Raw genomic sequence first — 19,315 nt, 5'->3', positions numbered from 1 at the left:
TACAATGAAAAAATATTGCTGCAGATTTTCCTGTAAAACACTACAGAGCTGCAGTAAAAAGTGTGGATTTTTTAAACACATTAATTGTTTTTCTTTTTCTATTTACCTAATCCACAACAAAATCTTTATTGGAAAATCCTCAACAAATCCAGTTTGGGGGCAGATTATCTGCTGCATTCACTTCTGTAGCTGTACCCTAAAAACATAATGACACTTTCCGAGTAAAATAAATCTATTCAGATATTTTAATGCATTCTCCTTTTATTAGTTTACCAATGTCAAAAATATAATTTCACTATAATAAAATCTAATCAATAATTAGCTTGCTATCTGGTTAGTTGATGATTCAGCATGTCTTAAACCTCTATAGTTCATCTGCATCTGACACATATTTAATTTTTTTATGAGATAATTTTTTTACATTAAGTATAGTCACTGGGATCAGCATTACTTCAATGGTCTTGTTAGATTCAGAGAATAGAATGCAGAGCAGCAACCAATAATTACCCATATCCTCCCTTTACCCGAATCTTTGTTGACGCCTTTTCACAAATCATTATTTAATAGTTATTCGGCTAATAACAGGTTTGTGCGCGCTCGCAGGGAAACGCAAACAGCGTTTAAATGAAATACCTGAAGATGATTAATGTGTAGCCATCTAAGGGCCAGACAAATATTGGATGCTAAGCAAATAAAGTAAGAGTTAATTAAAATATGGATAGAAAAGCACAAGCAGAGAGTTGTGTAATGCTTTACTTGGCTCACATCTTCTCGATGCCGAGTGTCACTCAGTTTGCACTTTTAGCACTTTCTAAGGGAAAATATACATTTTTACATTTCTAATTGGTATTACATTTCTCTAATATAATAGTGCTTGCCTCCTTAGGGTATATATTTTTTCTTACTATACAGTTTATATGCTATACAATACAGATGTAAAATCTCCTGATGCTATCTAGAATCCATCAGCAAACTGACATGGAAAAATCCGCTACTCTTAGACTATGTTCACATGGTGGAATTCAATGGGATTCTGCCGCACTCTGCACGCAGCTGAATTTCCATAGCAGCGGAAATCCTGATTTCGGCATCTGCAGAAAGAATAGTCTTGTCTATTCTTTCTGCGGATTCCACTTGAAAATGCATTGCTGTCTATGAGACGGTACATTAGTGCCCGCCGGATCATTCAAATGTGTGTAATGTCCACATGGAAAATACAGGCGGACATTCCACACATTTTCGGATGTCTGAACCTGGCCTTATGATGAGTCTTCTTTTAGTACTTTGAACCTACAACTGTATTTTGCTAAGAATACCCTGAAAATCTTTAAATGAATAAGGAAATGTAACAATCCACAACATGTCAGTTTATGTCACAGATTTGTCATAGATTTTCTCTATCAAACCACTAGGGAAAGTCTCCACCAAATCTGCATCACCTGTGCACCAAAATCTACACAACTTTATGCAGATTTCTCTTGGGGATTTGCTGCAGAAAATGTCTGCAAGAAATCCATCTATGCACTTAGACTAAGAAACCATGCACTGACTATCTCCACATCCCACTTTTTCTAAAGGAGTTGTAAAACCAGGTGATCCCTCAGGTCGACCAAGAGACACCTACTGATTTACAAACAGAGCATGCTTTTTTTAAAAAAAATTTTTGGCTCTCCGTGTTTGTTAGTTAAGTGGAGTTTAGGGTTGTCACAGGGGTACTCCAACATCAGATAAGAACAAAAAAAATACTGCAGAAGCATATAACATTGCTTACCTGTTTGCTCCAGGTCTGAAACCACAAAATATCGATTTGTTTTGTGGGTATGTAATCCTCTCCACTAATATATCCTCTTACTACCTCCTGGTTGAGCAATTGCTCAGTACAATTTACAGAATGCATTGTTTTCCCTCAACTCTTCATGACAGCTGTTGCAGAACATTTCTATACACAGCAGACTATTGCTTGGCAGTCAGTAAATCTTCAGCACCTGCTGTATTCATTCTCTGGCTGCTCCTCTGCCCTGTGTCATTGTTCAGTGCAATGCAGCTTGGTATAAACACACACTATTTCCTTCCCTAATTGTTCCAATAAAGATAAATATGTGTATACATGAGAGGGAGATGGGCATGTAGGCTGTAGGGGCTAGACAGAGGATGTGACATCACTCAGGGGGTGGGGCTTGACTTTAGAGACAAGATACAGCCAAGCCTCCTGAGGCAGCTTTGTTTTGGGAGATAGGGAGGACTCAGGGAGCTGCTGAGGCAACACCACACTGAGAATAAAAGAACTGCACAATTTCCTGTCAGTATTTCAAGTACAAACATGCTGATGCCAGTACAATTTGTAAGTTACATGTCTTCGGCAATAATTTTATTTCATTACAATTTAGGACACAAAGTGGGCCATAATAATGCCTTAACTTTGGCAGCATATAAAGAACATGTGAACATTCTCTTATATTTTAAATTATTATTTTTTGTTACCTTTTTGGCTTTCATTTGAGAACTTGTCACAGAGCATTGTGATATTTGTATGATATTGGTGACTGGAGGCCGTACAGCTGGTAAAAATGTAGGAAAGTGGACTTTTTGTGATTAGTAAAATTAGTTATGATTAGTAGCAGTTAAATGACTGCCAGTGCAACTTCAGATATACATGTTCCCAGAATAGTAACCAACTCATGGGATTTAGGTTATAGCTAAACTGAAACATTCCAGATGCACCAGTAGGAGCCAGGTTACGCCTCTTCAAGAGCGCATAGTCCGCAACATCATCGGACACCTGGGTTCTGGACATTATCAAGAGAGACTATTCTCTAGAATTCAGGAAGATACCACCAGAAAGGTACCTCGTCAGCAGGAACAACAGTCCTGCAGTCTCCAACCTAATGCATCAGTTTATCCAGAAGAATGTTCTGGAACAAGTTCCTCTTCAAGAAAGAAATACAAAGGAATGGGATGGAGTAATAAGTGGATAAAAATATGACTTTATTAATAATTTATTACATATTAAAAACAAGAAAAGACATCATACAGAGGGAGAAAACAACTTGTGGTGGAAAAGAGGGCGTCACTCCAGAAAGTCTACAATGTAAACTATAGTATTAAATACATTTCATACGTTGTACTACTGCTCATTCTATTGCACAATCCCATAGAGGAAATACCTCAACAACTATTAAGTGCCTAGAGACAGTATACATACCAATAAATAGAATCAAAGTGCAAATACAAGAGGGACCGCTGGAGAGACACAGAACTCCAAGATGAAAAATAAAAAATAACAAAAATTGTGACCAACGACTGTCACAGCAAATCTGTAAAAAAGTAAAGTGTCTAGCCATTCCTTTCCGGGCTGATGCTCCTTCGTGGGCTTCGGGATGGTGAGCGGCTTCTTTTGGGAGAAGCTGATCGTGACTTTGATCTGCTTCGAGGGCGTGACACAGACCTGGACCTTGAGCGAGACCTAGACCTGGATCTTTTAACTGAAGAAGATCGGGATCTGCGTGGAGTGACAGATCTTGACCTACGAGGAGAGCCAGATCTTGATCTACGAGGGGATCCAGACCTAGACCTCCTTCCACGGCTTCTGCTTCTTGAACGAGAATAACGCCTTCCCCGGGATCTTGACCGCTGGCGTCTCTCCAGCGGTCCCTCTTGTATTTGCACTTTGATTCTATTTATTGGTATGTATACTGTTTCTAGGCACTTTATAGTTGTTGAGGTATTTCCTCTATGGGATTGTGCAATAGAATGAGCAGTAGTACAACGTATGAAATGTATTTAATACTATAGTTTACATTGTGGACTTTCTGGAGTGACGCCCTCTTTTCCACCACAAGTTGTTTTCTCCCTCTGTATGATGTCTTTTCTTGTTTTTAATATGTAATGAATTATTAATACAGTCATATTTTTATCCACTTATTACTCCATCCCATTCCTTTGTATTTGTTCTTAGTATAAGGAGTGTATAGTAGGGCCATATGTAACAACACTATATATATATAGGTATCATAGATCCCTAATTATAATAATATATAATATATTGTGCCATAATTTTGGTTATACCTCTTCAAGAAAGGAAGAGGGGTCATTATTCTCGGGTATTTGCTGTTCCCAAAATTGGGGGAGATTGGTGGCTCATGATAGATCTCTCCTTCCTAAATTTATTTTTCCACAAGAAAAGCTTCAAGATGGAATCCATCCAATCGGCCTGTCTGAATCTTCAGGAAGGGGACTTTATGGCCTCAATCGATTTGCAGGTTGCCTATCTGCATATCCAGATCCTTGAAAATCACAGGAGGTTTTTGGGGATTACAGTGGAAGATCTAAAGGGGATTTAACATCTTCAGTTTACCTGCCTTCCTTTCGGGATAATGTCTGCCCTTGAGTCTTTACAAAGGTCATAGTCATCTTAACGGCGGCCCTCAAACTCCAGGGCATTTGTGTCACTCCATATCTGGACGACTGGCTAATAAAAGCTCAGTCCTAGGTTCTGCTCAAGAAACATCTGGAAGTAGTGATCCAATTTATTCAGCAACATGGCTTCCTAATAAATTTCAAGAAATGTCACTTGTCTCCTTCACAGAGTATAAACTATCTTGGGTTCACAATAGACTCTCAGAGGATGTGTCTATGGCTAAGTGCCATAAGGAAAGCTCTGTTCCACTTTCAGGATCAGCTTCTGGGGCACCCAGTGTTAGTACTGTCAGACAACCTTCCTTCAGTGTATTAAGTCATGAAACAGGGAGGAATGAGGAGCAGAACTCTTCAAAAGGAGTGTGCCCAGTTAATGCTTTGGGCTGAAACTCACCTTCATTCCTTATCATATAAAAAGCTCAGCCATCATGAGGGCAGACTGGCGGAGCAGAAACTAAGTTTCCCCGGGAGAATGGGAACTCAACTCAGAAGTTTTCCAGCAGTTAACAGCAATGTTGATTTATGGACGCAATGGCAACCCGACAGAATGCAAAACTTCCGGAGTTTTGCTCTCTTACAAGAAGGGACCGGCCAGCGGCAGATGGAGCAAAATCTTCATTTATGTCTTCCCTCCGATTCAATTGATTCCGGCAGTCCTGAGGAAGATCAGGGCAGAGCAAGTGAGAGCCATAGCTATTCTCCCATTCTGGCCTCGGAGGGCCTGGTTTTATCTCGCGTGGAGTCTTTCGATTGGATCTCAGCAAATTACATCTAACTGCTAGGAACTTGAACTCTCCGCATTAATCTCTCAAGGTCTCTCCAGTGAAGTGGTCAATACACTTCTTGCCTCTAGAAAACCGACTACTCTGAAAATATATGCTAAGGTTTGGATCCTTTACTCCTCTTGGTACACCAAGAATTTTCTTAATACTAAAGAAGTTGCTTCCTTATTCCAGTTCCTAAAAGAGAGATTTAACAAAGGTCTAAAACCTAACACCCTAAAGGTTCAAGTCACGGCAGTTAATGCTCATCTAAATGGACTTTTTTCTGGTTCAGCATTAGTATCCAGACTCTTCAGAGCAAATCAGGCTGATTTTTCACTACCCTATTCCATCCTGGGATCTTCCGCTGGTGCTTAGAAGACTATATGAGTCTCCACTTCAACCAGTCTCTTCGGCATCCTTGAAGTTTCTCTCCTTCAAAACAGTATATTTGATTGTCAGGGTTAGTGAAATTCACGTTTACAGGTGTGGTCTGTCGCTACATGAATCTTCATCCCTTTATTAGAGAAAGACCACACCCTTGGTGGATACGGGAAATACTGAGTCCCTTGATACAAACATAAGAATTGCTCAATTAAATAAGTTTAATATTAAGTTGAAAGTCCGTAGGGCCATGCTAGATCTATACATTGGGGAGATATACTGAGCAAAGTAGAAAGCAAAATATTAAAATATATAACATGTGCTACATTTATTTTGTGCACTTTTTTTTACTGCCTCAAACTATAAGGTGGCCTAGCAGGCTGTATAATACTTTTCGTACCAAGTTAAAATGGACAGTGCAGTGCATCTACAGTGAGATGGAATGCACAAGGAGCAACCTCCTATTCCTCTAAACTCTTGATACATTAACAAAATGCACAGGACAGCCAAGTACACCCTATTACTCAATAGCTTGTAGAACCACCTTTAGCAGCAATAACGTAAATGAGTTTTTGGCCACTCTTTACTACATTGCTTCAGTTCATTGACATTTGTGGGCATTGGTTTCTGCACAGCTCTTTTAAGGTCCCGCCATAGCATAGCAATTGAGTTGGAGTCTGGACCTTTCCTTTTAAACCATTAGGCCATTTCATTTTTAAAGGGGTACTCCACCCCTAGACATCTTATCCCCTATCCAAAGGATAGGGGTTAAGATGTCTGATTGGGGGGGTCCCGCCACTGGGGACCCCCGCAATATAGCATGCGGGGGTCCGATTACTGTCGATCACGGGCCGGAGCATTGTGACCTTGCGGGTCCGCCTCGTGTGACGTCACGCCCCGCCCCCTCAATGCAAGTCTATGGGAGGGGGCGTGACAGCTGTCATGCCCCCTCCCATAGGCTTGCATTGAGGGGGCGGAGCGTGACGTCACACGGGGGCGGAGCCGCGATGTCACAATGCTCCGGCCCGTGATCGACAGTAATCAGACCCGGAGCGAACACGCTCCGGGGACTGATTTTAACAGGGTGCGGCGTGCAAGATCACGGGGATCCCCAGCGGCGGGACCCCTGCGATCAGGCATCTGATCCCCTGTCTAACTTTAGCTGTTGGTTAGACAACCATTCATTTGACTCTAGAATACTTTGGTATAGAAAAATTTATGGTCGATGACTACAACAAAACCCAGGTCCTGTGGCTGCAAATCAAGCCCAATTCATTGCCCCTCCAACACTGTGCTTGACAGGTATGAGGTGTTTGTGCTGATATTCTGTGCTTGGTTTTGGCCAGACATGACACCGTGGTGTCCTCTCTTACTCAAGCATTTTGTATTGTTTGTAGAATTTTTTTTGTAGTTCCCTATTGGCATCTAGCTAAAACCTGGCCACAGTTCATTACTGAGAAAAAAAAAGTAAAATGTCTTTATGTGTGTACTGGATCTATAGAAGAAGCTTTCATATAACTTAAAGGGCTATTCCAGTGTCTATAAAAACATAATAAAATGCTGATGCTGTAGAAAAAAAGAGAAATTATATATACATACCTACCCCCCCAGTCCCCACAGCTCCCACTTCATCTCCAGTTGTGGCTCCTTCTAGTCCCTGCTACTCACCTCTTTTGTCTGCTTCCAAGGTGAGAGGTCAGAACAGGACCTGCCCACCCAAACTAGTCACTACCCTGTTTCCCCGACCTAGGGCCAGGGGTACTCAACTGGTGGGCCGCGGCCGCCAGTAATGCGATGCGGACCCCCCCCGCCCCCACCTTTGGCTGGTCCCTTGGCAAGTTAAATTAGCCGGGGCAGGGACGCTGTCGCTTTAAAATGCACGCCCGAAGTCATGGACGTGTCCCTGCCACGGCTGCTACCGGTAAGCAGCAGAAAGAGATCCCGCCGCCGAGAGCTGCAGCTTCAGTTGCAGACGCTATGAAGGTGGGGAAGTGCTGGTTTATTATGGCAGACAGGTGGGGGGCACTGTAGGAGTGTGGAGGACGACGGGGGAAGGGGAGGATGGGGGGGCTGCAGGAGTGTGGATGATGGGGGGGGGGTGCGGCATCCCCCACACTGCTACAGCCCCCCCCACCCCCCAAAGCCCCCCATCTGCCACACTCCTGCAGCCCCCCATAAATAAATAAGCCCTACCCTGAAAATAAGCCCTAGTGTGTTTTTTGTGACTAAAATTAATATAAGACCCGGTCTTATTTTTTGAGAAACATGGTAGCTGGAACTGCTACCATAAAAATGCCATTGCATTTCTTTGCATGTTAATTGAAAACTTGTCTGCTACGTTGACCTCTGCAGATGGCAGTACTTTATTTATTAATTCAAATAAATTTGCCACCAAGAATCGCATAAGTCCCTAATACATTCCTTGATGTCCTTGTATTGTCCTAATTATACTATATATGTATTTTGATCTACAGAGGATTGCAAGAAGCACAGATTACTTTAGCTGTCAGACTTGGTGAGGCTGAGGAGAAGATCAAGGTTCTTCATTCAGGTTAGTAGAAACACACTGGGCCTCATACACAAAAACTATTTTAAACAAGAGTGTCAGTGTTGCCCAAGTGTGAATGTTCATAATATGAAAATACAATATGGAAGTTGACATTTAATTTTTCTAAGGTCTAGTGAGTAGGTAAGTAGGTCTATTGAATTCTTCTCATCAAGAGGAAACAAACACCGGCACCAGAACCTTTCATGCACGGCTATGTAATACATTCGTACTAGGTGGGGAGCAATCAGATGTACTAAACCGGCTGTCGGCACCCGCGGTGCAAGCGTTTATACAGTGTAAAGCAATAATCCAAACTTCTCAAGAAAAAACGCGGCACTCACCAAGGGTTCCAACCATAGTGTCTTCTTTATTCACAAGGATAAAAGACGCCAGCAGGTACAGCGGGAGAGTGGGTAGACAGACATGCGGGGGGAGTGGCGACGGACCGTTGCATGCTCACGACAATTCCTCAGGCCATCCTGAGGAAGTGCCGTGAGCACACAACGTCCGTCGCCACTCCCCCTGCATGTCTGTCTACCCGCTCTCCCGCTGTACCTGCTGGCATCTTTTATCCTTGTGAATAAAGAAGACACTATGGTTGGAACCCTTGGTGAGTGCAGCGTTTTTTCTTGAGAAGTTTAGATCTATTGAATTGTTCAGATTTTTTTTCTGATATTGAAGTGTCACTTCATTTAATTTTTTTTGACATGTCACATAAACTGTTAAAGTGCTGAGATCCCCACTGATCATTAGAACATGTGCGCGGTTGTGTGCCTTCCTTTCCAGTTTGCAATGACCAGCTTCAAGAGATGGGCTTCAATATAAGCATATGGGGCTGTCAAGTGACACTACACGACCTGTGCACGTGATGCCCACGACCTCGTGCTTCTCCCTTCTCATTCTAATGATCGGTGGAGGTCTCAGCGCTGAAGTTTGGAACAACCAGGACCTTCTTAGAGCTGGCCAGCCAACCAAACTAAGTATGTGTGGAGAAGAGAAGTGACCAAGAACCCAATGGTCACTCTGGCTGAGCACCAGAGATCTTATGTGCAGATTAGAGAAACCTCCAGAAGGTCAACCATCACCACAGCACTCCACCAATCTGGGTTTTATGGCAGGATGGACAGAAAGAAGTCTTTCCTTAGTAAAAGACACATGAAACCCACCTGGAAGTTTGCAAAAAAAAAAGCTCCTAAAGGACTCATGTGAAACTGTGAGATACACGATTCTCTGGTCTGATTAAACGAAGATTGAACTTTTTTACCTAAATTTTATGCATCAGGTTTGGAGGAAACAAACGCTCTGCTCATCACCTGCCCAATGCATCCCTACAGAGAAGCATGGTGGTGGCAGCATCATGTCGTGGCAGTGTTGTTCATTGGCTGGGACAGGTAGACTAGTCACTGTGGGGGAAAAGCTGTTTGGAGCAAAGTACATAGGTATTCTAAATGAGAACCTGATCTTGAGTGCTCTGCACCTCAGACTTGGCCAAAGGTTCACCTCTCAAAAAGACAATGGGGGAGATTTATCAAAACCGGTGCAGAGGAAAAGTTGCCCAGTTGTCCATAGCAACCAAACAGATCACGTCTTTCATTTTTAACAAGGCCTCTGCAAAATGAAAAAATAAATCTGATTGGTTGCTATGGGCAAATGGGCAACTTTCCCTCTGCATGGGTTCTGATAAATCTCCCCCAATGACCCTAAGCTTACAGCCACGACAACACTTAGGTAAACTCTGTGAATGTCATTTGAGTAGCCCAGCCAGAACCCTGACTTGAACCCAGTTTGGAGAAAATATGACTGTTCACTGATAGGTTCTACTGAGAATAATGGCAGAATATCCCCAAATGCAGGTATGCAAGACTTGTGGCATCATCCCCAAGAAAGGTGCTGCCAAAGGTGCTTTAACTAAGTACTGAGTAAAGGGTCTGAATACTTATGTCAATATGATATTTAAGCTTTTTCCTTTTCAATAAAGTAGCAAAGATTTCTAACATTCTGTATTTACTTTACTTTGTCATTATGGGGCATTGAGCACAGATTAATGGGGAAAACTTCATTTATTTTTATTTTAGCACAAGGCCACAAAATAACAAAATGTAAAAAAAGTGAAAGGGTCTGAAAACTTTCTGAATACAGTGTAATTGGAAAAACACTCAGCAATGTAACTCCCTTTCTCTTATAGGAGATATAGGGCACGCGCCCTCCATTCATCTCCATGGTCAAGTTGGATATGTGATGGATGCCGGCACGGGCACGTGCTGATCCTGCTCTGTGCATGAGGAGAGCCAGAGCACCGTACGGGAGATTGCGGAGGGTCCCAGCTGCTGAACCCCCTGTGATCAGACACTAATGCCCTATGCTGTGAATAGGGGATACATTTAATTACATGGGACTTCTCCTTTAAATAAAACCTGAATAATCTGTCATTTATTCATGTAAATCTGTGCTCATTCTGGGCCAAGTAGTCATGTGAGCGGTCCTACTCCATACTTGACAACTATCTCTATATGCACACTTATGCATAGCTGTCAATCACTGAGTAGCACCGCCCATGAATAAATGACCACAAAACTATATATCAATCTGCTGTGCTCCTCCTGCTCTATAACTGTTAGGGCTCTGCCCTCTGCTCCTGAAAGTGGCGCGGTTCGCATTGCGGGATGCGCCCGCATGTGAACCCCAGACTGCCGCTTACCTTCCACCCCTTCTTCTTCTGGTCCCGCTGGACCTTCTCCTCACGTTGCGGGGCATGCACGCTTGCAAGCCCCGCTCTGTTCCTTTTCTCCTGCCCGTCTCTGCCGGCGCGTGCGTCCCAGCCTCCTATGGTACGCACACGCCAACTTTTCTAAATTTAAAGGGCCAGTGCCCCAATAATTGGTGCATGTACCAAACCTACCCTATTTGGTTCCGACACTTCCTCCTGTTCCCTGCCGGATCTTTGTGCCCTAGTTGCCAAGAGAAAGCGTTTATATTGTGTCTTGCCTTGCCATGTATCTGATCCCTTGCTACGTTTACTGACCTTGCTCCTGTGCCACCTGCCTTCTGACCTCTTGCTACGTGACCTGACCTTGTTACATTGCCGCCTGTCCTGACATTCTGCCAGTCCTGACTACATCTGTGCCTCATCCTTCCTGTGTCTCGTTATACCTCGGCTGCCTGTGGGGACGAGTCGTATCAGCGGTAGTGACCTGGGAGCTGCCTGCCGCAGCAAGTCCATCCCGCTTTGCGGCGGGCTCTGGTGAAAACCAGCGGCACCTTAGACTCCGCTCCCTGGTACAGCCCAAGCCATCTTCCTCACAGGTCAGTTGATCCACCTACCTCAGCCATTACAATAACATGCTGCCTGCAGATTGGATTCAAGGTTCTATTCCTTTAGACAGTAGCACCATAATATAATGTCACTATATAGGCTTCCTTATGGCACAAGAACATGTCATGCTTTCTACAGCTTACCCATCCCATGCCTAACTGGTGTATAAAATCATTATCAGGTAAATTTGTAAAAATCTGTTCTCACACTTGGGATGGAGATAACACATGTTTTGACTTTTCTTCAAGGTCATGTCCTCCACAGTCCATAAAATATCCCTAGAGCATTATGGCACTAAGCTGACCAAGAGGTGGAGAACCTGCAGTTACTCATGCCTGCTTGGAGGGCTGCGTCTGGTACATGCTGGCATGTGTTCTCAGTCTAGAATTCACAGTCTTCACAAGTGGGATTGTTTGTTGAAAAGAAGCTTTTTTGTCTTCTTTAAAATTCACAGAGAGAATGGAGGAGACAGATGTTACAAAAGCTGAAATGAATGAGCTGTCATGTTGTATCCTGATGGCTCTTGATATAGACTTTTGTTATTTGACCTGGTTATTAATCTCTTTGTGAAATGGAATAGCAGACAGTCTCACCAAACGCTTCTGCTTTATTTTGTTATGCAGCCCTGAAGACAACACAGAGAGAGCTGCTTGACCTGCGGTGTCAATATGATAAGGAGACAGCATCCAAGTAAGTTCTGTATTTTATTTGTCTGCCAGATCCAAACTCCTTGTTTGCCTTTAGCATTTAATGTTTAACAGACAATATCTTTCACTTTTCAAAAAACGTATTTGTCTATAGGAGACAGGTGGGTGAGTAACTAAAATGACCTAATTCCTGGAGACTATCTGGAATTGCCCTGCTAAAAGGCCACCTGTCCTCGCTTGGCATTCAGGCAGTCGTGTTGGCAACAGCTCCTAGAAATGATAACGATGGTGATGATAGGACTCTTCATTGTACTGCATGGGGGCAGCCAGCCATGGGAAATTTAATATAACATGGTGCCCCTTTGGATGTATTGTACTGTTACAGATTTTTAACTCACAAATGAATATTTTGCATTTAGACTAAACATGTGCCCATGAACAAAATGACAAACATCAAAAATCCATCTTAGACTAGGCTATTATGCACCTTAAAGGGAACCTGTCATCACTTAAAGGGGTACTCCACCAGAAAACATCTCATCTCGTATCCAAAGGATAGGGAAAAAAATGTTTGATCACGGGTGTCCAGCCGCTGGGGACCCCCGCAATCTCCAAGCCGGCAGCAGCGGCGTCTAGAACACAGAGCTTGTTTGTGACGTCGCGTCCCCTCCATTCATGTCTATGGAAGCGGGCATGACGACTAGTACGTAGCCTTCATGCCAGTCATCCGACACGGAAGGAAGTTCGCTCCATGCACTGGATGACTGGGGGGCTGCAGTGGAGATCGCGGGGGTCCTGCCACTGGGGACATGGATAGGGGATAAGATGTTTTCTGGTGGAGTACCCATTTAAATGCTGCTTGAGCCACAGGTCATTAGGAATGCCCCTGTGGCTTCCACCTGCCCATCCATAGTGACACAGAGGACCACTCCAATGATTTATGGTTCGGTCAGCATGAAAGTAATGACAGGTTTCCTATAAGGACAGTGACTTTTTTTTCTGTTGACATAGGTAAATGAGGTATATGAAAATTTGTATTTATTATTTTTTAATGACATTTACTGTGTGGTATTAATCACCTTAACTTAATACAGTGATCCCTTACCTTACAATGGCCTGAACATACAATATTTTCAAGATACAATGCTACAGACAATCCATATCTGTGAAACGTGTCAATGGCTGGAAGAACTGACCAATTAGAACAGGCAGCTCCATTTTACTTTTTCTAGGACATTGCGTGTACTGTACAGTACCCTGAAGAAGCTCCTGTCCTCTACATAGACAGTGATTTACAGCTCCCAGCAGATCTTTCTTACTTTTATATGTAAGGATTTGCTTTATCTATATTAGTTATCTACTTATTTTTCTTTAATCCTCACTTTTTCCTATTTTTAGATGACATTTTGAGGGCTTCAGAACTAATTAACAGGTTTCCATACAGTTATGGTCTTAACATACAATGGTTTCAACATACAACGGTCGTCCTGGAACCCATTAATATTGTAACTTGAGGGATCACTGTACTGTGGGCCAGTACAGTTACAGTAATACAAAATGTTATATAATCAGACCTCTGGGAGGGCACTATTTTTGGTACATTTTAGTTTTTTATTCACATTATATTAGAAACATGGTATAATAAATGTGTACAAAGAATGGGGTGACACAGGGATCCCCTTTCCACTGTTTAACTGTGTAAATGTTTCAGTTGCTCTTGCGAGAAACAACTTAGGTGTAAGGCTATGTTCTCCTTGGTGTCATTCCACACTGCGGGGTGCCGGCATATTATAGGACCACACAGGAATGCGGCATTTCATAGACGGCTATGCATTCCTTGCGGACTCTGCACAAAGAATGAACGTGTTCATTCTTTGTGCAGACAAGGAAAATGAAATTTCCGTGCCGGAAACATCTGGCACGGATATTTCGTCATGTGCACAGCGCAGCAGAATCCCATTGAATTTAACGGGACTCTGCTGCAGCGGAATCTCAGGGCCAGATTCCAATGCGGAATCCGGCACGGAAATTCTGACATGTTAACATGGCCTAAAACAATCATAATTAAAGTTATCACCGATCCTAGTCGGTCCACAAGGATGTTAGATGTATGTCATAGAGTATACTCTTTGCTAATAAGTCCAATCCTTGCTACAGTATAACAAAAGGATGTCAGCTGTTACAGCCAATACCCACTAGTGCTATGAAATTCTGCCAACTTCTTACTTTCTTACTAGATTTCTTTCTGTGCTATATAGTTTAACAGAAAGTAGGCTTTTAACAGCAATTGATTTAAATAGAACTCTTAGGCTGGGTTCCCACAATGTAAATTTTTCAGCGCGTATTTCTTTTTTCTGTGCGGATGTCCTACGAAATGCGACTACAGCAAATCTGGTAAATAAAATAAGCGCCAAAATTTACAGTGTAAACCCAGTGTGATGTCTTAGGCTATGTTCCCACAATGGAATGTCCCCACGGAGAATCTCTGTGCGGACATTCTGCAAACTGCAGGATGCCGGCATAATATCCCGGTGCTAGGACCACTCAGGCATGCGCCGTCTCATAGACAGCTAAGCATTCCATGCGGACTCCGCACAAAGAATGAATGTGTTCATTCTTTGTGTGGAAATGGTAAATGCATTTCTGTGCCAGAGACATCTGGCATGTAAATTCTGCCATGTGCACAGCGCAGCAGAATCCCCTTAAATTCAATGGAACTCTGCTGTAGTGGAATCTCCTGCTGGATTCCAATGAATCCAGCATGGAAGTTCTGCAGTGGGAACCTAGCCGAAGTGTGAAAACCACACAATCATTGGTCACTGCATAGAAGTGGAACTATGTCCACATGCAGTAAGCCCTGTGTGAAACTCTAGCCTTATGATAACTAGAGGATACACACAATTCTGTGATGGTAAATAGCCACACATGATCCAGACTCCTAAAATTGACTAATGCTGTGTTTGCAGGTTTACTCATATTCTGAAAAGAAGGTTTATGTCTTACAAATTCTGTAAAGTTGTGGAATTATCTTCATGTTCTGAATGTTCGGATGTTCTGTAGACCTGTATGTTCGTCCAAATCTTCTTAAACCGCCCGTCTCAGTTGTTCCTTTCATTATCCAAGTTAAATAAATTGCATTGATGTTAATCACATTCTCAATTTCAAGTGTAAAATGTTAACAAATAGATAAGTGGACAGTACTGGCTTCCAAAGACAATCCCTGGGCTTTGAAGTGGGGAATCCTTTCAGATCACTCTGTGAAGAGGAGTTGGCTTGTCTCCCAGTCTGTGTGATCAGAAGCCTGGCAGCTGTTTGTATCGGAATGGAATTTTGACATTGTGAATGATTCAGTCTTTTCTACCATAGGAAGAAGGATCATCTCCATCTACAGCAGTCCTCATAGTGTTGTACAGGTTACCTCTATAGTACTGTCATAGGTTATGAGTTCAGAAACAGTGATACATGGTAGAATATAGACTGTAGAAGGGATGTATTCTTAGCACATGCTTAGGGACTTACTTGATTGTGGCTAATGCAAACTACACCAAGGGGAAACTGAACACTGATTTGTGCAAGCAATAGTGTGCAGCGCTTGCAAGGTGGACAGGGCTTTATACACAGGGCTGGGACTTTGCATGAAGGGTGCATGCCCTCCCTTTTTGCCGATTTTACTATATAAATTAGCTGTGATCTGGCATAGATTTCTAAGGCTGTTTTAGATGTGCTCGATTTTTTTGATACATGTTCGCCATGTTCGATACAGTGCAACTTGGGCAGGCATTTACATTGCAGCAGTGTATGATCGTATTAGTAAATCCTTAGTTGTGAAGTAAAACTTTAGCAAGAAGAAACGGCCAAGTTTAATAGAGAACCATTATTTGTATTTAGCAGTTGTCTGGATCATCTGCTGCATAGGCTTTGCCCAAATAACATAACACTACAGTAGTCTTTATTTCCTCACTAGGAGGCACAGAAATCCTGAGGGTTGCAAATGGATAGATTTGCACAGTAAGTTTGATGGTTATAAAACAGTCTTTTTTAATGGAATATATTGTCTAGATTTATTTTTATTTACTGATTAGAGACAGATACTGAAACCTTTTTTTTTCTAATCTGTTTCTATTTTCTGAGCTATTGTTAATGGAATTTATAGATATGCTTTACAGAAGCCTCATGGACATAGGCAACATTGGGCAGGGCCTTACTTTACAGATAGTTTGATTCTCTGCATCTGTTCCTGTATTGATCAAACTCCTCTAGGGCTTCCACTAAAACAGCCTCCTTGCATTCAGCTTACTTCTCTTCTTTTAGCCACGAACTGACTCACTTCCTGCAAGCATCTTCTAATATAACCTCCTTCTTGTACCTGCCACATCAGAGCCATCTAATAGTAAAAACACTAAATTTACAAAAATTGTACTGTACTTACAGATTTAGTTTTAACTTAACAAGCCAGATAAAAATTTCCATTCAGATATTTCATCATGCCTGCTGATGATCCAGTCAGTTTGCATTAGGTAATTGTCAGATTCGGAGACTGTACATACTGCAGCACTGAGCTGATTACCTAATTTTGCTGGCAGCATCTCCGGCTACAAGGTCACATGACATTTGCTTATTTTTGATGATATAGAGACATTATCAAACAGTGGTTTTATAAAAGTATCATCTTTTATAGCCTGCCTCATAAGCCTAAAATAACTAATGAAGCAATTATTCGATGTAAAACTACAGAAATAATTTATAAACTTGGAAATACCTTAAGGACATAATGGTCTGAAAGCATATACACCCATGTGCCTATATGTAAATCCAACCCTGCTGACTGGACATGTAGGTGCTAGCAGGATTATAACTGCTAGTCTCCTTCACAAGTCCCAGCATTCAGCAATGCTGATAGATAATAGATATATAAATAGAGAAAGAGCAGCACACCATAAAGGTAGCGTGGAGGTGGGTGCAACTCAGTGGGGTCTTTTTCCAATTCCCTTCAGGGTATAAAAAACCCTCCAGGACTGAGCCCTTTTACTAGGGTTTTCCCTTAAAATGTAACTTTTATTGTTTTCCACTAAAAGATTTAATGTGATAAGGTGCAAATAATATAAAATGTGTATTAAAAACATAACCATTATGTTGGTTTTTGGGGCCCCTCTGGGCCTCTAATAATTTGGAGATGTTCTCATCGTAATTTCTCCCATGTCACCATTCCCATGGATCAACTATTTTATAATGGATCCCTTCTTTTGGATCCTATGATTTACTCCTCAATCCAACTAAAGGTTGCTGTTTAAAATTATGCACAATAGTGTCTCCCCCCCTATGCACACTATTGTGCATCATTTTAAACAGCAACCTTTAGTTGGATTAAGAAGTAAATCATAGGATCCCAAAGAAGGGATCCATTATAAAATAGTTGATCCATGGGAATGGTGGAGTGGGAGAAATTACTATGAGAACATCTCCAAATTATTAGAGGCCCAGAAGGGCCCCAAAAACCAACATAAGGGTTGTGTTTTTAATACACATTTTATATTATTTGCACCTTATGACATTAAATCTTTTAGTGGAAAACAATAAAAATTACATTTTAAGGGAAAACCCTAGTAAAAGGGCTTAGTCCTGGAGGGTTTTTATACCCTGAAGGGAATTGGAAAAAGATATTTGTGTACTCTGGGTACCCTAAAGGGGGAATTGGAAAAGCACAACTCAGTGGGGGACCCCGGTCATGGATCTCCAGACATCAAGTAGAGAGAAGAACACTGCAGCACTCCAGAGTGTAGTAAAAAAAAAAACTTGTGAAGATATTTATTCCATCATAAATGCAGAAGGCAACGTTTCAGCTGCTAACATGCAGCCTTTTTCAAGCTTGATGTTATGTCTCCCATCCTGGTCACATCTCAAACTCTATTTACACTGCACTTTAAACCTCCATCAGAGGTTTACGTTGGTAGGATTTCGAAACATATGCTTCCAGTGACACATACAGTGGCACTAGGCTTTCACTGTAGTTTTTTTTTTGCTATATTGTTCAGTAAAAAGTAGCGACAACACTACCCTTTTCTATACAGCAATAAAAAGGTATGTCCATGCATACCATCACAACATCGACTAAATGGACACCACAGAATGAATGGGCCACCATTGTAGTGTTCCACTGGTAACCTTGTGGGGCCTCTTGGTTGGGCAATGTCCAATTTATGTCTTATTTTACATGTGTTTTACATTTATACTGTTTATACTGTTTATGATGTATTCCCATGTGTCAATAATGTAACTGTCTTTGTTCCAGGTTCGGCTGAGAGCAAGGGGTAATACATCCGCTGACATGTATACATACACACTTAGTTAGAAAACCTTTTAAAAAAGAATGGTGCTTGCTTTCTATGAATGTCCTGCCATTATACACAAAGAAAATGGATATTCAGTCAGTTTAGTGTAGACAGTGTGCAGGGAAAATTTTGTGGAGAGTGCCAAAGTGTCAACCTCTCTCCTTGTAAAGAGTCTTAGATCCATGATCATTTGGGGATATTCTACCATCTACAGCAGTGTTTCTCAAGTGTGGTCCTCAAGTACCCTCAACAGGTCATGTTTTCAGGATTTCCTTAGTCTTTCACAGGTGATATAACTGGTGATGCCTGATTCACTGACCATAATTATATCACCTGTGAAAGACTAAGGAAATCCTGAAAACATGACCTGTTGAGGGTACTTGAGGACCACACTTGAGAAACACTGATCTACAGAGATCCATGTCCTGGTGATCATACTTTCCTGGTCCCTCCTCAAAGCAAAAGAGAGATTACATTAAGAAAGGAGACAGCCTGTGGAGAGAAGGTGTGCAAGAGCCCAATAACATACCCCTCGGTCCTTACTAGTCATTAGGTTGGGCCTAGCACCAAGCTGCTGCTGTCAAACATTGGAAACCTCTGAAATTGGGAAATTTAGCTCCAGTGTGAGAGACTGTGCCTGCATTTGTGGAAGAAATTGGTTGCCTACAGTTATATTTGCACCTAAGTGTCTGGCCTCCTGGCCAGATATTAAATAGGGTGTGCCCCGGAGGAACTCTAATCACCAACATCTACTGTTGATTCCTGTGAAAGTCCCCAAGCCATTGTGACTAGAACTACAGCAACCAAAATTGGTGGAGGACTACGGATACCAGCCATCCCTCAGGTGTCTTCCCTTGCTGTAGCATCTCCTCTCTCTCTCTTTCTGGCCTGCTGCACCGTGAACATGTTTAAAATCA

The 19,315-nt window shown here is 42.1% G+C and overlaps 1 protein-coding gene across 9 annotated transcripts in view; it reads left to right on the top strand.

Annotated features, from left to right (window-relative positions):
• The window catches only part of CUX2 (cut like homeobox 2), a 467,974-nt gene that overhangs the window by 385,603 nt on the left and 63,056 nt on the right, over positions 1-19,315 (top strand). For all 9 annotated transcript variants that reach the window (XM_056536466.1, XM_056536471.1, XM_056536490.1 and 6 more), the window contains 2 exons: positions 8,036-8,112; positions 12,046-12,112. In XM_056536466.1, the coding sequence (XP_056392441.1) occupies positions 8,036-8,112; positions 12,046-12,112 (144 nt within the window). The remainder of the gene's footprint in view (positions 1-8,035; positions 8,113-12,045; positions 12,113-19,315) is intronic.

The sequence above is a fragment of the Hyla sarda genome, chromosome 1, assembly GCF_029499605.1.
Source record: "Hyla sarda isolate aHylSar1 chromosome 1, aHylSar1.hap1, whole genome shotgun sequence".
NCBI lineage: Eukaryota > Metazoa > Chordata > Amphibia > Anura > Hylidae > Hyla > Hyla sarda.
The sequence above is the reverse complement of the archived record's forward strand: the minus strand, read 5'-3'. Positions and strand labels throughout refer to the sequence as shown.